General features: G+C 36.8%; 1 protein-coding gene across 3 annotated transcripts in view; it reads left to right on the top strand.

Annotated features, from left to right (window-relative positions):
- WDR36 (WD repeat domain 36) overlaps nucleotides 1-17841 on the top strand; it is a 42048-nt gene extending 24207 nt beyond the window's left edge. Inside the window, exons 17-26 of one of the 3 annotated variants that reach the window (XM_054054646.1) lie at nucleotides 44-209; nucleotides 486-594; nucleotides 1357-1436; nucleotides 5145-5252; nucleotides 6365-6462; nucleotides 7952-8094; nucleotides 8691-8807; nucleotides 8934-9015; nucleotides 11132-11319; nucleotides 13125-17841. In XM_054054646.1, the coding sequence (XP_053910621.1) occupies nucleotides 44-209; nucleotides 486-594; nucleotides 1357-1436; nucleotides 5145-5252; nucleotides 6365-6462; nucleotides 7952-8094; nucleotides 8691-8807; nucleotides 8934-9015; nucleotides 11132-11319; nucleotides 13125-13274 (1241 nt within the window). In that variant the 3' untranslated portion in view covers nucleotides 13275-17841. The remainder of the gene's footprint in view (nucleotides 1-43; nucleotides 210-485; nucleotides 595-1356; nucleotides 1437-5144; nucleotides 5253-6364; nucleotides 6463-7951; nucleotides 8095-8690; nucleotides 8808-8933; nucleotides 9016-11131; nucleotides 11320-13124) is intronic. The other 2 variants (XM_054054647.1, XM_054054649.1) reach the window with 2 other exon arrangements.
- Nucleotides 17842-20344: the final 2503 nt, after the last annotated feature.

Below are 20344 nucleotides of genomic sequence, written 5' to 3'. Positions count from 1 at the left end.
GTTTAAACTCTGAAATATAGCTTTCATTTCCCTTGATTTGCAGCACATGAGGGGGCCATCAGGGGACTAGCAGTGGATGGATTAAACCAGCTGGTAATCACAGCTGGTAGTGAAGGATTAATTAAATTTTGGAAATTCAAAACTAAAGATCTAGTTTACTCCACTGAGCTTTCTTCTTCTCCAAGTGGAATTCTGCTTCACAGAGACAGGTAAGAGACTGAAGCTATTTCATGTGCCTGTAGTGTTGCTGTGCCTATGTAAGTGTAGGATGGTGAACAAAAATTCTATTAAAGTTTGTTCTGATGCTTTGTAATACGACTGACTACTAGCTGGTGAAGCAAAATGGCTACAAGATATTTTATTTGACTGAAGGAATGTAATACTGTTTATCTCAGGATAAAAGATTTTTGTAGCAATGTTAGGGTGTTGGTTTTATTTTTTGTCTCTGAGCATTCACTATCATATGTGCTAATGATTCTTGACAGTGGTATTCTGGGAATTGCGTTTGATGACTTCAGTATTAGTGTTTTGGATATAGAAACCAGAAAGATTGTCAGAACGTTCTCCGGACACCATGGACGGATTAATGACATGGTAATTCTAACTGATTTTCTGTAACATGTAACATATACGAACACCTAATTAATTTTAAAGATGGTGGATTTTTCTGTTTATGTTAGAGTTGCTAGGTTCAGCCGCGGGTAAATACAGTTGCAGTTCAGCTCTACAGCAGTTTTGGTCATGTTAGTTTAAAAATGTATAATGTTCAAGTGGTCACGTCTTTTTAGTGTGCTTTGGGGTTTAAATGTAATTTTGCAAAGTGCTAATTTTGTGTTTAACAAAGCATTAGGAATAATGAAAACTGCATTGAGGAGCAAAATTGTGCAAGAGGCTTAACTGTATAGATAGAAAAGATAAGCCAGGTAAATAAAAGTTGTAAACAGATCTGACATTATGCAATGAATTGATAATTCTTTATTTTGCATCATATGTGATAGTGCTTTGTAGCATTCATCGAAATAGTTTTTAGCTTCTGATTTAATTCTAAGTGCTAGTAAGTATTTATTTGATTTCTTTAATTTTATGCTCAATGTTTTTTACCGTTAACCTAAAAACAATGACTGAAGTGCTTTTACTAACAGCCAGGTGTATCCTGTGTCATATTTAAATGTGTTCTGAAATAGCTTCCACTTTTTTCCTTCTATGACTTTCGATAAGGAGGTGTCAGCTGTGGTTTATGGCCAGACCATTTCATCCTGGTGTCAGGGAGCAATCTAATCTTTAACTATGTAGAACAGGCTCTCTTGTAGGGACTGACTTCTTAGTTGTGCCATTGAATTGACTATTTTATTTTAGACTTTCAGTCCTGATGGTCGTTGGCTAATAACTTCATCAATGGACTGTACCATTAAAACGTGGGACCTTCCCTCTGGATGGTGAGTCAGTTTAAAATTATGTAGCAGGAATTTATTATAATCCTCTTTGTCTCTTAAGTTGTAAAAAGCCTTCTGGCTTGAGTATCTGTCGCCAACCTCTATTATGTGATATTGAAAGTTGTACATGGTATGACAACTCAGTACCCAGTATTTCAGTTGTGTGCGATGCCAGCAGTATGATGACAAAAACGATGTCCTGAAGGTCTGGTGATAAAGCCTGGAGTTTTCATGTGGTGTAAATGAGTGTGAATTTGTTCTTTGTCTGAAAGCAGCAGTATAGTTTAAATGACCAGAGATTACTTAAGGTGAATGACTTTGTGATATGCTGAAGCATTCATAGAATTATAGAATGGTTTGAGTTAGAAATGACCTTCAAAGATCTAGTCCTGCCCACTACCGTGTGCAGGGACATCTCTCCCTACGTTGGGTTGCTCAAGGCTCCATCCAGTCTGGTCTTGAACACTTCCAGGGAGCGGGCACCTTGTTCCAGTGTCTCACAATCCTCGTCGTAAAAAATGTTTTCCCAGTCTTAAGCCTGCCCCAAATGGTTCAAAACCATTGCCCCTTGTCCTGTTGCTACAGGCCCTTCTAAGAAGTCTCTCTCAGTCTTTTTTATAAGCCCCCTTTGTGTATTAAAAGCACTCAAGAAGGTCTCCCTGGGGCCTTCTGTTCTGAATGGACAAGCCTAACTGTCTCAGTATTTCTTCGTAGGTGATGCGTTCTAGCCTTCCAGTCATTTTCCTGCTCTTTCCTTCGTGTTTGTGTTGTGCTAGAGGCCCTGGTGTTGGATGTGCTTGGTTTTGTATATAGGAGCTTGTTGTCATGTTCATTTTAGCAATGTGATAAGGCCTTATTTCAGTCATATTTTTCATCTGTGCATGCTTGTAACTGCCAAAAATTGTCTTCTGTGATCCACTGTGAGTTGTCTTCTCCCAGAATGAAATTCGGCCAAGAAGTACACAAGTACATACAAGAAGTTCAGGAACCCAGAAAAAAAAATAGGCTGAAAAGTAACTTGGAGTTCTGCCACTGCATGCTTTTAGCAGCACATCAGCTAGATTTTTTTTTTTTAAGTAGTGAGTGCTATGCCATGTGCAGCTGTGGTCATACCTGGGACTGAATGCTTTCACTTGGGTTGGTTAATGTTGTTGATGTGGTTTAGTAAATAATTCTGTGTACTATGTAAGTTTTCATTTTAATACAAGATGTTTATGGATCTCGAACAAACAGTTGGCCTATTCTTACGTGGTGAATACAGTAGTCTGAAATGGAACAGGTTGGATGTTAACTGTCTTCTCTCTAGTATAAATGGGAGGGAAATTAACACTGCGTTTGGACTTCCTTTTTCTAGCCCTTCTTTCCTCCCAAAATAATACACCTACAAAAAAGTGTGGCATTAATTATCAAACTTCAGAAATGTTACTTGCATCTTTCATTTCTTGACTAACATAACACTTTGCAGTAAGAATCTATTCATACTGTTTTTTAAAAGCAATCTTACAGTAGCTGTTATTTGCATGTTACACCTAAGTAAATATTTTGTCTTTCTAAGTAGCTGAAATCTAGGCAGGTTAATGACAAGTTCTGGTTTTGAAAGTAATTATGTTAAATTATTCTTCAAGAATTTAAAAGGAAAGCTATTCCCATAACTATAGGCAAGGGAATGTACTGAAAAGGAAGAAGAGTTTTTATTAAAAAGATGCTTGATTTGCTCCTGCTGCGGTATATTTGCTCACAAACAGGAGAACTGAATTATAAGCTGTACATTCTAAAGACTCAGCTTTGATATTGTCCTTATAAAAGGATGGAAAACATGTTTTTAAATTATTAAGTCTTGTGTTATAAAATATACCAACTGACTTTAATAGCTGTCATACCATTTACTTACTGAATATCTGTTTTTACTTGGGAATGCTGCTTAGTTTTCCTTACATAATGTGAGTGTTCCTAGTGCGTGATTTTTATGTAGGCCTTTTTGAAAATTCAGAAAGAAATTACTGATTTGTGTAGACAGTTACAAGCAGGAACCTTGTCATTACACAAGTTTTTCTTTCTGCAGTGCTACTTGCATAGATAAATTAAGGAATCAAGGACACAAGCTGACTGTTTATAGTTTGGATGGAGTAGTTGGGACAGAATGATGGAAGAAATCCGTTCATGCTGTGAGCTCAGTAATTTTGTACTTTCCATTGTCTCCCTTCTGCAGTTAGGCAGGAACTGTAAAGGTGAATGCCTTTAGCACATAGGTAGGATTCATTTAGCATTGACTGTATGTTTTGTGTCAATTTTTTACTATAGTGAATTGGTATCACTCCTTCCCCTCCCAGTCTGTAGTTTTAATCATGATTTAAATTCAATAAACAGAAAAAATTATTTCACTGTTAGCTTTTTGTTTTGCGGTTCTTTCCTTATGATAGAAGGAAAGCATAAGCTTCTTTATGATAGCTTTATTGAGCAATATTTCTCACTTACTGTTAAGATTTGGAACTGAAACAATTTATGGTACACTTTTTAGCCCTTGTACACTGCATGCAAAATGCATCAGTGTAACTGATACCTGTTCTTTCACTTATGGTTTAGCATTTGTGTATTTTACATTGCAAGTGATCAACGATGTGGCTCTTGCCCCATTCCTTTTTACTTGTAATGTGTATCTTAACAGCGTGCAGCAGGAATTAAACATTACATTCAGGGAAAAAGGCTTTTATTTTTAACATGGTTTGACAACCCATCAAAGGAGTTGCTCGATACCTAAGAATATACATGCCCACAAGATTTTACATTTTAAACTGCTTTGTTACATCAGTATTTGTTGTATGGTTAGCAAACAGAACATGGTGTAGAACTAGCTGCTTTCGTCACTATTCACTTTGCTTTTGATTTTGTTCTGTAAACAAGACCAGAGTATTCAAGCACCCCATTTGTCCTGTTGTTTTTCACAATGGATTAGTTGTCAAACTCAACTGTTTCTTATAATTTGAAGTAACTGAAATTTATATCCCCACAAATGACAAGCTATCAGCCCGTGATTGAATGAAATTCTACTAGGGTGTGCATCATCCAGAACAAAAAATGGCTTATTGTTAAAAACAGTGACATGCTACTGAAAATTTTGACTTTCTTTTATGTGGTGCTTTTTCAGTTTTCTGCAGTAGTGAAAGAAATGATCAAGGAATGGTATATCAGGCTCAATATGTGGTAAACACTGTTGCAGATAATCAGATTTTGCAGTGTACAGTTTAATCTTTGCTTCAGAAACGTTAGGTGCTAGTGTGTATGAAGGATCTTGAGAGAGAGTATTGTCAGTTATTAGCAGAGCGTTAAAAGAAGAAGTCAGAGCAGAATGGGGCTGATGGAAAGCAAAAAATTTATGGCCACTAGAGAGGTTAATGTTAGGCATAAAGAGCTCAATACGGACAGGTGGTTCGTCGTATTTTCTGCAGAATGTGGATGTCTAAGGAAGTAGCATGAATGTACGAGCTTCGTCTAATTTTAGAGAGTCTTAGAGGTGAGTGGTTTGTTGCTCAGTGCCATTCATTTCTTAAGTCTGTGTGTCATGTTTAAATACTTCTACTACACTGGTTGGTATGCATAGTTCCAGTGTCCTGCTTGCATTCAGTCATATTTGTGTTGTAATTCAGATGTGCATAGATAAACAAGTTCATGTTGCTGAGAATTTCATTTCTCTGTTCTGTTTTCTCTCCTTAGCCTTATAGATTGTTTTTTGGTTGACTCCGCAGCTGTGAGCCTTACTATGTCTCCTACAGGAGATTTCCTAGCTTCAACACATGTGGATGATCTTGGAATTTATTTGTGGTTAGTATGTAATATATCTATTTCAACACAGAGTTTCAGAGGGGGAAGAAATCTTTTAATCACCTCTATGACAAACAGAATTGTTATGCAGAGTACGATCTCTAGGGTTTTGTCTTCTCTGGTTCTAATTCAGACAGGTATTCTGTATTGTTGTGATTCTTAAATCTTGAAACCTCTTTCAGTTAAGGTATTCAGTCGGACAATTAAATTATCTCTTTTTCCTAAATGTTGCTTTCTTACTCTAAAGCCTTCCTTTTATGCCATTCTTAAAGTTTTTCTTTGACTCCAGTGGGGTTTTTTCCTTTTGAAATGTTAGTGCCCACATAGTGTTACTTTCAGAAGGGCTTTTCTTCTTGTGCTGGTATGCAGTGTTGTCTGAGACTTCTGAGAAGAATTTGAAAGTTGTGATTATTTCTGTTTGTTAATGATAGATCAGCAGAGATGTAAAATGTGCTTTAGTTCAATTTTCTCCTGACAGGGCTTTAAAGCAAATGACTGGTTACATCCAGAACTGAAGAAACACACCTGTTAAGTGGTTTGGAGTTTTTGATAGATGTCTATGGCTCTTCCTGAGGGATGTTGCAATTGTTAGACCTTTCTGTGATTAAGTATAAGTGCTTCATTGTGAATAATGACAAAAGTTTTTACCTAGACCTGGTTTATACTGACAGAAAAAAAATCATTTGCCAGAATGCCCTGTGTGCATCCCAAACCTCAAGAAAATTTGCTAGGAGTACTACTCTGAAATTCTACGGAAGCATGATGAATCATTTATGCTAGCATAATGTATTATACATATGTAGTACAAAGCAAGCTTTTTAGAGTCCAATTTGCAATTTCAAGTAAATACAGTAACTGGCAATAATTGAAGTAATTGTACTTCATAATTGCATATGTATTAAGTGTTCTGGGCAATAATACTTGAGCATAACTTTTATGTTTCAGACTTTGAGGTGATGTGTATTGCTATGTTTCATTTCTTGTTTATCTGGATTAGATCCTGATGAATTGCTGTAGTGAATTAGTATTAGGCTGCAGTAAAAATTATGTCTAAAATACTTGTTCCCATTAACCCAGAAATTGTTTTTAAAATGCCTGTGTTATTTTTTCAGGTCAAACCGTTGTCTGTATTCACTTGTTTCTTTACGGCCCCTTCCGGCGGATTATGAGCCTTCTGTGGTTCCACTCCCTGGCACCTGCCCTGTGCAAGGTAACCATCAGATGGAAGAGTACTTTATCTTCAGTTTGATGTTGTATTTCTGATAGAATGTGGTTAGCTTTCTCTGCGAAAAATCATTGTGTTCTAGAATTCTTTCTCTGGATTTGCTTCTACCGGACAGTGCTTCTACCGCTTTTGGCATACTTACTCATATGCTAATATTGTTTTCTGAAAACTAGTCACGGTTCTGTGTTTAGATGTAAAGAATTACATGGTGATGATCTCCACATCTTCAAGGAGATTTTGTTAGGTAATAAAAACATCTGTGCTACTTGCTTCCTTTTTTTGCCCCCAGACTTCTGTAAATTTCTTTCTTTTTGACATCTGTGAGGACAGTTTGAAATTAACATTACTGTTAGGCAGTGAGAATGGGATTATTCTTTACTGACTTCCCTCCAACTCGTTTGCTTGTATGCCATGGTAGTTTAACTGCCATTTCACTGCTGTATTTTGTCTTATTGGCAAGAGAATTTTACTCGTTAGACCTACAATGTAACTGTGCTAGATTCCCAGTGCAAGAAAGGCCTTAATTACATTTCGGATACACTTGATAGAAACAGTTGTGCTTCTGAAGGCCTCTAGACGGAGATCTTCTCTGCTCAAGTTTAGTAGTGCCTACATTTAGAGCTCCATCTGGAGGAGAAACACACCTAGCTACCGACCGCATGAAAGTGAAGAACATACTTAAATACTGCTTTATTAAGCATGTACCTATTTTAGATACTTAAATTAGGGATGCAGGATTTCATGTAGAAACTTTCAGTATTTTAATCTTTTAAACTGATCCTGGCTATATGCTTTAATAACTTTCTGTCTTCAGCGAATGTGAAGTTCCTATCAAGATGCTCAGAGCTTTTAATGGCTTATATTTCTTCATTGTTTTAGGCTTTTCTATCACATTCATGGTTTCAGCCATGTAGTATTTTGCAAAAGGGAAGGGAAAGTAGATGTCTTTGGTCAAGTCCACATAATAGGACTAGGGAAAACCTAACAACAGACTGCATGTCTTGCGTGATATTATGCTTTAATGTTGAGATTTTCTTCATTTTCATGTGCCACTTCAGTCATACATATGAACTGTTTGTGAATGTTGTTGTAACCCAAAACTAAAATGGCTGTGTATGTATTTTCTAGTTGTTAACAAAATTAAACATAATGCATTGTTCTTTCTTTAGTACTTCTCTAAATTGCTTTTATATCATTTCAGCCGAAGTGGCTTGTTAGTCTTTAAAATCATGTTCATGCAATTTTACATTTTAGCTATGATTGTTTTCAATTTAATTTTAATATTGCCCAGGGTTAATAAAGACTGCTTCTGAAGCTTTCCTGCTATATGTTATGCTAGCACCCGTGATATATAGTGGTTATGCATGCACTTTTTGAAAACTGCATAATAAATCATGTTGGTTTGATTTTTTTTTTTAAAAAAAAAATACGTAAAGTATAAATTTTGACAAAAGATATCTGTTCTTGTTGACAGATGTCAGTGCGACAGGAGATGAAGAAACATGTGATGATATGATAGAATATGTCTCACCTGAGCAACTGGGAGAGCAGCTGGTGACCCTTTCCTTATTACCGGAATCAAGGTGGAAAAATCTCCTCAGTCTTGATGTTATCAAGGTAATGGTATTTTTTAAGAAGGAGGTACAATAAGATCTATTTCTTCTCTAATGTAAAACAGAAGAAAGTTGCCTTAACCATTCTTTTGGGTGTTCAGAAAATCTTCAGAAGGTGGAACTGCTTCATAACTTTTGCCATTACTATTTCTGCAACATGCAAAATAGCTGTCTGAAGGCAGATATTTTCATCTCGATGCAGCAAATAAGCGCCTGTAAATCTGTTGTAGGTTATGCCTCGAAATCACTGTTGGGCATTCCCATAACTAAAAAAAAAGGGAGTGCATACAAAATATTAGTACATGGCCAGATACATTTGCCCTTCTTCAATGAGCTGCATTTACCTCATCACAAAATTTGATCCTGCTTTTCAGGTATTTTTCATGATTTTTTAGTAAAAGACCTCTATATGGTGCTTTTTGCCCTTTATGGAATTTGGAAGAGAGGCTGTTCATATTTACCTGTAACTACATTTTGCCTATATATTTACTTTTCAGTTAGTCCTTAGATTTTTTTGTAGTATTTTAAAAATATTGATAAAGAAAACCCCCATGTGTTCTTAATATGATGATGATTTTAATTCAAATATCTAATTAACAGAAAAAAAATAAACCGAGAGAGCCACCGAAAGTTCCAAAGTCAGCCCCTTTCTTCATCCCAACAGTTCCTGGCCTTATACCCCGATACCTTGCTCCAGAGGAAGAAAATGATACACAGGTAAAAGCAAGAATCTACATAATAGTTTTTAAAGTCTTTTACTCTGTCAGTAAGAAAAGAATCTAATTGAGATGTAAAAACATGTTTGCATATTCATGTACATTCTCTTTTACTTTCATGGTTTAGTCAAAGGTAGTAAACCTTGGAGTACTGGCACAGAAATCTGATTTCTATGTTCATCTTGAAGAAGCCTTGAGCACTAATGAATGTAAGTTACCAAGATGTTTCAGTAAAAATGTGGATGCTAATCATATTTTAATATACGTTTGATTTCTGATGTATTTCTGATCTCTAATGTGGGAGGAAAAAATACGCATTGTATAGTAGTGAAGGCAAAAAGGATGACCTTGTTATGTGTCTAAGACCTGACTATTAAATAGATAGCCAATATAGATAAAAAATGCACTTATACTTCAGCTTGCCTGCAGTATGGATCCCAATTCTGACTAAAACATTCCTAAGATTGTTAGATTTTTTTGGAGATTGTGATGATTTCACCCAGAAAAGGTGCTATGTGTCATTAGTAGTGTAAGAAAGGAAGGGAATAGTATGGTAAGAGATCATTTGGTGGTGCACTGAGATACGAAAACCATAATTTACCTACTAAGTTTGGTTTTCAAGGGCTACTTCACTAAACATTCAGCAAACTTAGAGCTTTAAGTGATCACTTTATAATTTAAGGATTGTGAAGAATTGATAAGAAAATAACCTGTTGGATTTCTTTCAACATTCAATTAGTTTGAAAATTCAGTCACTTAAATTGCCTTTAAAATGTACTGCTGTTTTCCCTGTTTAACTTGTGCTGCTGCAGAATCATTGAAGTTTAGATTTTTGGAAATAAATGCTACTATTTAGCTGGTTTGGAAATGTAAATAGACAGTCACTGGTAGTTTGTCCACAAGACATTTCTGCTGATAATTTTTCTAACCCTTCTTAAACTCTTTTGAGATGACTAGATTGTGCAACTGCACGTGAAACGTCCTGTGTGCAGGATTTTATTAATCTCTCACAAACAAGGTGTGGGTTTATGCTGACTTTTTAGTATTTCAACTGGTAGTATTCTATTAAGCTGCTTCAAAGCTGCTCAAAGAGTGAAACATCAGATGAACTTTTAAAAACCCAAACAAGCACCTAGAGGCTGGCTGTACCAGGGAGCAGCTGAACTCCGTGATGCATTGTAGTAGTGGTCCGATGGGCTTCTCTCAGGCCACTTAGCTGCTGGAAGGCAGGTATTCTCCAGAATCGATGATCTAGCGGCAATCCAGGGAGCCTGTTGATCGTGACTCAGGATGCTGCTGGTGTGTAACATGGCTCTATGCTTGCTAGTTTACAAGCATCTCTTTTAAAGGTGACTAGGCTATGCAACTAATAGTAGTATACTAGAAGCTTTCATGGCTTACCATTGGGATGAGGTACCCAAGAGAGGTTTGTACCTGACATCTGGACTTATGTGGAACATAAGGTTCATCTGGGCACCTTTTCCGTATTTTGTGTGTATCAACTTCACAGCATGTTCCATGCTTCTTTTTATTTAATGTTAACAGCACAGAAGTGAGTTAATGCGTCTGTTTAGTACTTAAAAAAAAACTAGCTAATGATTTTCATAGTTGCTCTTCCTAGCAAAAGAAATTTTAATTAAAAGACCTTTTACCAGCAGCTGTGTTTCCAACCATATATATTTTTATTTCTGCATCTTTAAAGCAAGGAAGGGAGAATTTCTAAGTTACATGTATATATGACAGGGAAAAGATTTGCCTTATCCCACCATATGATAAGTCCCAGGGAAAGCAGGAGGAATTAACTTCACAGAAGTAATTTTTACCTTAGATGCACCAGCAGATCCTCAATTTAGGTTAATTTCGATAAGAATAAACACTGTAAAGTTTCCTAGTAAAAGTAACAGCCCATCTTTTCTGGAATGTATTTGCAGTAACACCTTGAAGTCCAGAGTATATAGGTCCTTATTGCCAAGAGATGTAAAATGACAATATTATATGTTTGATAAGAAATTTAGGTCAGCTTAAAAGACAGATATAGGAGGTTTGGGGGGGTGGAGTTAGGAGGGGAGTGATAAAAAGGTGATGATGTTACTTGTATTTTTCAAGGTGAGCTTCTCTTATTAGAGAAGTACTTCTCCATAGTGTGTGATGGGATGGTGAGTTAAAGACAGGATGGCATTTTGTAGAAAACAAGTAAGGAAACAGTAAAAACATTGAGCCACTGCTTAAGGATTTCGGAATAAACCTGTCCACTTTAAGGGTTTGTAAGATTTTTTTTTCTGTGCAACTGTTACCAATAATTTATCCTTCAATGTTTTAACACAGATACAGCTCCACTTAACTTACTGAAAAGCTTGGGACCATCCAACATTGAGATAGAACTAAGGGGTTTGGCCCCTGAAGGTGGTGGCTCAATGGAGGTGATGCTAAGCTTCTTGAGAATGATAGGGGTGATGCTGAACAAGAAGTACAACTTTGAACTTGCCCAGGCATACCTTGCACTGTTTTTAAAGGTAATAATTTTAATGTAAAATTTTTTGTTAGTGTTGTTTAAAATGATGGTTGTCCAGTAAAAAGAAGTAAATTGTCTGCTCAGAATAATTATCTTAAATGATTTTTAAAAAAACAAACATGAGGATGGTTTTAAAATGGTAATTGGACAACTCATAAAACTCACAAACCCAGATATTGTGAAGATTACAGGTTTTATTCTAGTATTAATTACTTAAAATAGTTTTTATTTCTTGTAACATACCTACCTTCTTAATGGTTATTAATTGCTAAGATAAAATATGCTGTACCTTAAGTAAGAAAACAATTCAATACACAATGTGTGAGGAAGTAAAATAGGCATCTTGTTGGATTTACCACTAGACATTAAAAGCTTGACTTTTACTTTCCATTTCAATTGGCTGGTTTTCTTCTGTTACCTGTTAAGTGTCACAGACCTAATGAAATTATTCCACTGTGTGTGGAAGTCAGAAAGTTTCTGTGATAGAATACATTAGCTTTTATTCTCAATGAGAGACTAGCTCTTCAGAGGATTGAAACCCTTCTGGTGTACAAAAGCTTACCTAGTCAAGATACTCTGTTTAAAGAAACTGGGAAATCAATTAATTACAATTTACTAGGAAAAATTTGTTATAAACATTCAGACACAGGTAATACTGTCTATTTAATGGGATATTTCTTAACAGCAATATGACAGAGATTGGTTATAAAGACACAGTGTAATGCTGGACAATATGACTTGCTCTTTTCCTTTTTTCGGCGGTTAAATAGAATCTATGGAGCAACTTCCACAAGAAAAAGTAGTGCAGTCAACAAGGAGTAGATCTGTAGAGTAAAATACTTAGGGTTGGGGTCTTGGCAAAGAGCCTCTGGTGAATGAATATCATGTCTATATTATTATCATGATTTTTATTGTCTGGTCCCATTGACTGGATATGATTAATAGATGCAATATTGGATGTTGGAATGTGACTTTCTGTTTAAGTTTCATAGAAAAGAAATCTAGTTCTTGCAGGGTAGTTTGTGGACAGCAACTTAATTTTCCTCAGAAACGTACTCCTGGTCTGAAGTACGATAGAATAATATAAACTCAGTCTGTGATACCTGAACAGCAATATCTTGTTGTATATTCCAAGTAAAACAGCTCTGGGCTTAGCAAGACTCCTAGATTGAAGTTATGGCCAGGAGAATAACAGTTACTTCCATTAAGTAGTAACAATGTATTGCCTTTTCATAAGATCAAGAAGTTTATTTTCTTTGTGCTTTGCTAAGGTTACTGTTTATTACACAGAGAGACATCATCTCCCTTTATCAGTGTAGAGTGTGCTGTCATCATTCTTCTTGCCTTATGCAACATGGATAATTGAAATACTAATCCTGCTTGACCTAGGGGTGTCTGTTTAGCCTTTCTAGCCGAAAGAGGAGTTTATGATGTAGGTTAGAAAGAAGATAAAGTTTCTAGAGAAGTTTCTGGAGAAGGGTGTGATTAGGATAGATTCGGCAGCAGGTGGCAGAAGATCTAGTAAAGCAGTAATATATGTTAAGAAGTTTTTCTGCCTTATTTCATCTAATAGATATATGGGAATAAATGGAGTTGTAAAATACTAGCAAAAGGGGAGGCAGCATTAAGTAGAGAGAATTAACTGAAGGGAGAGTCCTTCCTTTCCCTGCAGTGTTCCTGAAAGTGAAGTATTGGACTTGAATGAGGAAACAGATGATGATGATGATTATTGTTGGTGGTGGTGGTGGTGGTGGTATCGTTGATATATCTCTATTTGTTTCACTAATGGCTTGTTTTTGTTTTCAGTTACATCTTAAGATTCTCTCATCTGAGCCAAACCTATTGGAAGAGGTATCCAGGTTGTCAACGCAACTCCAGGAAACTTGGATTCATTTACAGACTCTCTTCAATCAGAGTCTATGTGTGTTAACATATATGAAAAGTGCTTTACTGTAAAATACTGAAGAATTATGTCTGCATAAAATTCCCCTCAGAATAATAGTACAATTTATTACCAAAAATACTGGATTCTGGGAGTTATTGTGGGACTTCTGATGCTCTATTTTATACATCTGTGTATGGTATATTATTTTAGAATGTGTATAACTTGAGTATTTTTATTCACTTCAGTTGGAGCAAAAATTAATGTACGTGGCTTAAATATCCATGTTGTTTTACTTTCCTGTCAGTGAACAAACAGTTGGATGGCCATATAGGTGATGTGGCTTGTTACCTTACGCTTCCATGACCAAAAATGCAAATATCAGAATGAAGGAATTAGTTGCACAAAACAAAAAAAAAAAAGAGTGGGAATGTCATTTGTGTGCAGGAGATGAAAACCTATTTTTGCTTAATAAAAAATTATTGTTGATTCAAAAATAAAACAAAGTCTGAATTATTAACAGTTTATTAATATTTGTTTGAAGGAAATTCATGTAAAAATTGCATTCCTCTGCAGCCAGAGCGCTTTTCCTAGAAAGTTTGTAAAAACTATTTTTCTTCTCAATTTGGCAAATTGTGTTTGTTGTTTTGCCTCAGACACCTGTATCTGAAAGCAAAGATTTCTAGCTGCAGGACAAATGATGGAATTTGAAAAAACTAAACTAAAAAAACCACACACGTTTCTTCCTATAAATTGGGAGGCTTAATTTTTCTGAAATCAGAAAAATTAAGGAAATAAAGATTACCAGAATAAAAGCTTTGAGTTGTGGGGTATTTTCAATTGAATCAGCTGTTATTTTTATTAATTGACACTTAGGTTTCAAATAATAAGGTTTGGGTAGCGTTTGGGAACTCATGAATGAGATTATCTTCAACTTTGCTGTTTGAAGGCACTGCCTCACAGCAGAATCTCCTGTATAAGGCCTTTTCTCTGTTTCACGTGCTCAGGCTACAAACACAGACTAATTACAAATATATGCAATTTTTATGAGAAAACTTGAAAGATGCATTCACTGCATTTGGCCTGAAACAGCAGTGTGGTTTTGCTGTTCTGTATATACAATACATTTTTTTAATGCCATCATATTATGGAACTCTTTTTTGTCATGTATCCTGGAATAAATTATCTACAAACATGTCCAAGCAGTGTAGACTTATGATATACTGCCTGAAACAAGTGACAATTCTCACATGTACCATGAGATCAGCACCTCTTTTGCTGCTCAGATTTGCAAGAAAAGTTGTCAGGGTTGTCCAAGGAGTGCAGAGGTGATGGGAAATCAACTTTTACAGCTTCTCTGTGGTGTTCTTGTGGTTACCCATAACTTTGACTCCTGTTAAAGCTTGAAGTGAAAAAAGAAGTACTATGGAAGTTTGCAGACTGTTGCATTCTAGCCATTTAGGCCTGAGAATGTGGAGTCTTATGGGCGTGATGTACACCTGAGGTTTTTTTAATTAAGTTTACAACTGAGATTTAAGAAAATGCTTTGTAATGTAGAATGATTAGCTCCTGTTGATATGGTTCTCAAGAACCCATTGCTTGGAATTTCTTGAATGGATCTGAAGCAGATACAAACTTCAGTGTAATAAATGCATAATAAGATTCTGAGCTTATAGGTGCTACTGTAACTAATTTAGAAGACCTTAAAGAATCATTTTTTGGACCAAGACATTAGAATATTAAAAGATGGGTAAACCAGTAATTGCAGACCTGCCTCAGGAGAAGTAATAGTGGACAGTGAGCTTTCCTCTTGGATCAGAGCAAAGCTCTGTGAAGTCTAGTGTCTTCTGTCTGGAGTACGGAATAGAATCAAAGGGTGTAGCAAACAAATTATGTATAAAGCAATCCTTTCTCAGGCACATCACACCAGCTGTCAGCAGACAACTATTTAGATACTTCATGACCCAGCTGTTTTCTAACAGTTGTGTTTAATATTCTGTGACAGACATGTTTGTTCTCTATGAGTTCATCTAATCTGTTTTAGAATGCATTTATCCTTCACAACATCCTGTAGTAATGGGACCTGCAATTTAATTAAGTACTGAGGGAAGCAATGTATTTCTGTTTGTATATCCAGACTTGCTGTCTTCTAATCCTGTTTGGCCCTCCTACTTCTTAAATGGGAAAAATAATATTTGTGCTCTATTCTTCGTGCTTCACTGCCTTTCTGCCACATAGCAGTTGTGAAATGGTTTCTACATTTTACTGAGTGCGCATGTGTGTTTTTTCACTGACATACAGGAACCTTTTTTGGGGCACAGATGTTCAAGTCTATGTATAAGATTTGTTTGCAAAACTTACAGGATTTGTAGAGTAGGGTTTTTTTCTTTTTTCTTCTGGACTACTTGATGTAATCAGGAGGAAAAAATACATACTGAACAGGCTATTCTTCTAAAGCAGAACCAGCAAGCTAATTTTTGCAAACATTTTATGTATAACACTGTTGACATAATATTGCAATCTGTGTTAATGCAGTTTCTTATGTCATATGCAGATGTTTTTTAAGTCTGCCTAGAACACTTTGGTTGTTTCCTTCAGAAAATAGTCTTTAGATGATACTGATATCCCACCTCCTTTGTTCATCTGTCTTTTCCTCAACATTCCTAGGTACTGCTGCTATTCCAGGAGCGTTTGACTGTTCTTAAAGCTGTTTCCAGTCTTATCCCTTTAGCTCTGTTTGCTTCTTGTTCTTAGCCTTTTATTTTGTCCTTTTTTTTCCCTGCATCAAAGTGGTGAGCAACATTTTGCCATTAATAACTTTTTTTCAGAAATGAAAAATAATTTCCACTTGCTAGTGGATGCGAGTGGATGTTTCACCTGTATTATTCCTCCACACACGATACCAGGGACAATATTTTATTATATTAGTCAAAAGTTGTTGATTACAAGTGGCAAGACTCATTACAATTGAATTTGATAGATTGGGCTTTGCATTATCTATAAGAACTAGCTTTAGCTTGTTGGTATTGTAATGACATATTAACAGGCTGTGAGAAAAATCATGATCTGTATTAAGGGATAGAGTTTTTGTTGATCCTAGATTTTCTTCCAAGCAGGACAACTACTGAGGGTTTTACGATTCTTACACAATGCCAAGCCCATTTTGGGTTAGCTCTGACTAGCAGCTTCCTATTGCATTTCTCCATTTTGGTGTCACAGCACTCCTCCCAGCGTCTTCTCAGGCTTGTTACTTGCCTGTGCCTGCCTGTTCTCCTGTGCTCCGTTTTCACCATGATTATTCCTGCTCTTTCAGCTTCTGAGCACAGCTGCTCCTTTTATCAACTGCTGTATACAACATTCCTGTCAAGTTCAGTCTAATGCTTCCACTATTTTCTTTTGACTGTACTTTCCAGACTGATTTGATACTTGTAGTTGTTTTGACACTGTAACAGTTAGTTGGAACTTTTCCCCCCAATGTGTTGCTGGCTAGATTCTGAATAGTGAAGGTTGCTCTTCTCTGAGCCAGAAACCTTCACTGCTATCTTTACCTTTCTTTTTCTTCCAAGAGAAAATAGAGGTATTATGAGGAAAAACATGCAAGTGTGAAGTGGGAGTAAACAGATGCAAATGTTTACACATTGTTCAGCAGCCAGCATAGACCACTGACTTGAAGCATTTGAGCATTTCAAGTAAACAGTTCAATGTTTGCTCTTTGTGTGTTTCAAATTTCACTCCTGCTTCTTCAAAAGAAATGTCAGGAAAGATCTCAAGTCTGTGCAAATTGTCATAATGCAAGTGTCATTGTCCCAGCATAAGAAAACTGGAAGATACTCATTTGCATTCTGTGAAGTAGAAAAGACAAAGTGTTTATTGGCATATTTGGACTCTGCTGATGAGCTGTGTTAAAGAGTTTAGCATTGTTAAAAGATGTAGAAGTAGGTTCTGCTTTTGACTGTTAACATCAACAGATGTTTCCTGAGAATGGTATGTTAGCTTATCAGTCTTTTCAGTGCATCACCAGCTGTAAACTTGTGCTTCTGAAGAATTATTTGATGAAGTGTTGTTTTTTTTTTTAAAAAAATAATACCTTTTAAAAGGTGAAGAATCCAATCAATGCCTTACTTGATGTCAGTGCAAGGAGTGTACTTTACTTTTTTAATGGCTTTGCAGTGCGTGTTAACGGAGAATTATATGCTGTCATTAAACGTCCTTGCATCTGTGCTTTTCTTTTTGTGAAGTACTGATAAATCGAGGAAAGAAAAATAACCAAGATACTTCTGCCCTGGTTGTTACATGTTCCCAAAAAGGATTGTGAGCTCTCTGATGTTCTGTTGCACATCATGGAGCTTCGCTGGTTAGTGGTCATCTCTGCAAGATGCCTTTTCTCCACTGATATGTGAGCTGCTTGTTCACAAAACAGTCCATGTGGCTAACTGCAGGTACATACTGTTGCCCTGACTCTCCGATGTGTTGAAAGGACTGATGTGCTGTTTCTGTGAGTGTTAAGAGTATGCCAGTGTTAAGGGCTATGCCCTTCAAGAATCAGACTGCTTTGGTGATTAGCAGTTAACTAGAATAAATCAGAATAAGATAGATTATAATAATGTACTTGTAGAATCCTCACTCAATTGCTATGTTGGTAAAGGCTATGGTGGAAATTAAAAGAAACTTGCCTACTTAAATTAAATGTAAAGGATTCCTTCATCCAGTGTTGTCCTGTAGCCAAGTTGCTAGTTGTCTTACAGCTACACAGCTGAAGATCTAGCACTTAGTATCTCCTGTGTTCCCCGGTGCTAGTTTCAGAATAGGATATGAATTTAGCAGCTCTTCCCATTTGTGGTTACCACAGACTCCCCTGGAAAGTTATTCAGATTCACGTTTCAAAAGGATTTTGTAAACTTGGTGCCCTAAAAAAGCGGTTATGACATTCCTCTCTTAGAATCAGTGATGTTCCCTACTCTTTTGGAAATGTTAGTGTTTCTCTGACATGGCTGGAACTGAAAAGTCATAGCCTGTTGTAATGTGTCATGTCCCTTCCTGTCATGTGGGGCAAATTTTAAAGCCCAAGTAAACGTATTCTCAGTGTGTCAGGTTACATTTTCTGTTGAACCTAAGAGCTGATCACACAGGGTTTGCAACTGCTTGTTGTGCACATTTGAGATTAACCTTTATATTTGCCTCTTGCTTTGGATTGATGAAAGGGTGAGGGATGACTGCTCAATTCTCTTTGAAGAATTTCCATTTCAGCAGCATCAGAATAAACATAAGCTATTTCAGCAGTGCTTACATCAGTGCTCAGTTGAGAAGGTGCTAGAGTAAACAGTATCACCTGCACAGAAATCCCTGCAGCTTCCTTGAAACTGATGGCTGAGGCTGACATCCTCCTGGTGCACATGGAACAGCAGAAATACTTCATGCCTTTTTTCACTTCAGTTTTCACAGGCAAGGCCTACTTCCATTTTCTGTGTATACCAGCATTGTTTCTGAAAGAGAGGAGCTCCCAGCAGTGGGGCAGAAATGGGTTAGAAAGGCTTTAGAGCACAGTGCTCTGAAGTCGCCTTATAACCATGGGACAACACAGGATGACACAGAAATGCTGTCCAATACAATAGCACCACCTCACAGCTATAAAAAAGCATTGTGATCAAGGAGATCCCTGACAACTGGATTGGGGCTGTTACGCCTATTTTTCAAAAAGACAGAGGATCCAGGGAACTACTGGTTGGTCAAAATTAACTTCAGTTTCCAAAATAATCACAGAGCATGTGCTGCATTAGTTTTTGGAATCCATCTCCAGTACACAACGGGCAAGATGAAGAACAACCAGCAGAGAGCCATGAGGACAAATCATCCTTAAACAAGTTGGTTGCCTTGTAGGTTGAAATGACTGGTTGGGTGGACAAATGAAGAGCTGTGAATCTAATGATAAAATTCAGTACAAGTATAACAGTATGTAATTACTTAATAGTCTGCTATTAAATATTGCAAATTACCACTGTTAAAGTCAACAAGCATGTTGTTAGCTAAGATTTTACAAGTTTTCATGCTTGTTCATTGCATTCGGTGTGCCATGTACCTTTTATGATGTGAGCTGGCTTCTGGGTGATATTGAGTCTGCAGTGCAGAGGGATGAATTACTTTTGCAGTAATCCAGTATAATCAGCATTACAGAAATTAATTTAGTCACATTATGCCTAATGCATTATTATTTTGTTAAATGTCCCATAGCAAAGAAGCCAAATGAATTAGACGCAGCAATGGTGAATAATGTTAGCGGTATTTGAGAGGTTTGCAATGATGCGTAGAAGAATTAAACTGACAAATTAGTAGGAATTATTCAAGTGAATGTGTGATAAGAAAAATCATTCTATAATTGGTAAGTACCACGACACATTTGACCATTTTACAAGTTCTTGTCTTTTATCCCTGGAGGTTTCATTCTTATGTATCACCAGCATATTATAGAATCATAGAATGGTTTGGGCTGGAAGGGACCTTAAAGATCATCCAGTTCCAACCCCTCTGCCATGGGCAGAGAAACCTTCCACTGGATCAGGCTGCTTAAAGCCCCATCCATCCTGGCCTTGAACACCTCCAGGGATGGGGCATCCACCGCTTCTCTGGGCAACCTCTGCCAGTGCCTCACCACCCTCACAGCAAAACATTTCTTCCTAATATCTAGTCTAAATCTCCTCTCTTTTACCCTAAAAGTTGCCTATCATCCTATACCTGTGCTCCCTGATAAAGAGCCCCTCCTCATCTTTCCTGTAGCCCCTTTAAGTACTAGAAAGCTATTATAATGTCTCCCCAGAGTCTTCTCCAGGCTGACCAAACGCAACTCTCTCAGCCTGTCCTCACATGAGAGGTGCTCCAGCCCTCCGATCATCTTCATGGCCTTCTCTGGACTTGCTGCTGCTGCTTTTTGTAATAGCTTCTATAGTCTGACTGTTTTATAACCATGTGGTAACACAATTTGTGCTTGAGCAAAATCCTAGCTTACAAGGCACTTAGTCTGGGAATAGTGAGAATTCCAAGAAATGTTTTTAAGAGAGACTGTAAAAGCATGTAGCCAGCTGAGAAAGAGACACAAAGTGCCCTTGTCTTAAAGAAAAGGTAGTATTTAGAAAGTGCTTCTGGAGCAAGA

Source organism: Cuculus canorus, chromosome Z (assembly GCF_017976375.1).
Source record: "Cuculus canorus isolate bCucCan1 chromosome Z, bCucCan1.pri, whole genome shotgun sequence".
In the NCBI taxonomy this organism is placed as follows: Eukaryota; Metazoa; Chordata; class Aves; order Cuculiformes; family Cuculidae; genus Cuculus; species Cuculus canorus.
The sequence above is the reverse complement of the archived record's forward strand: the minus strand, read 5'-3'. Positions and strand labels throughout refer to the sequence as shown.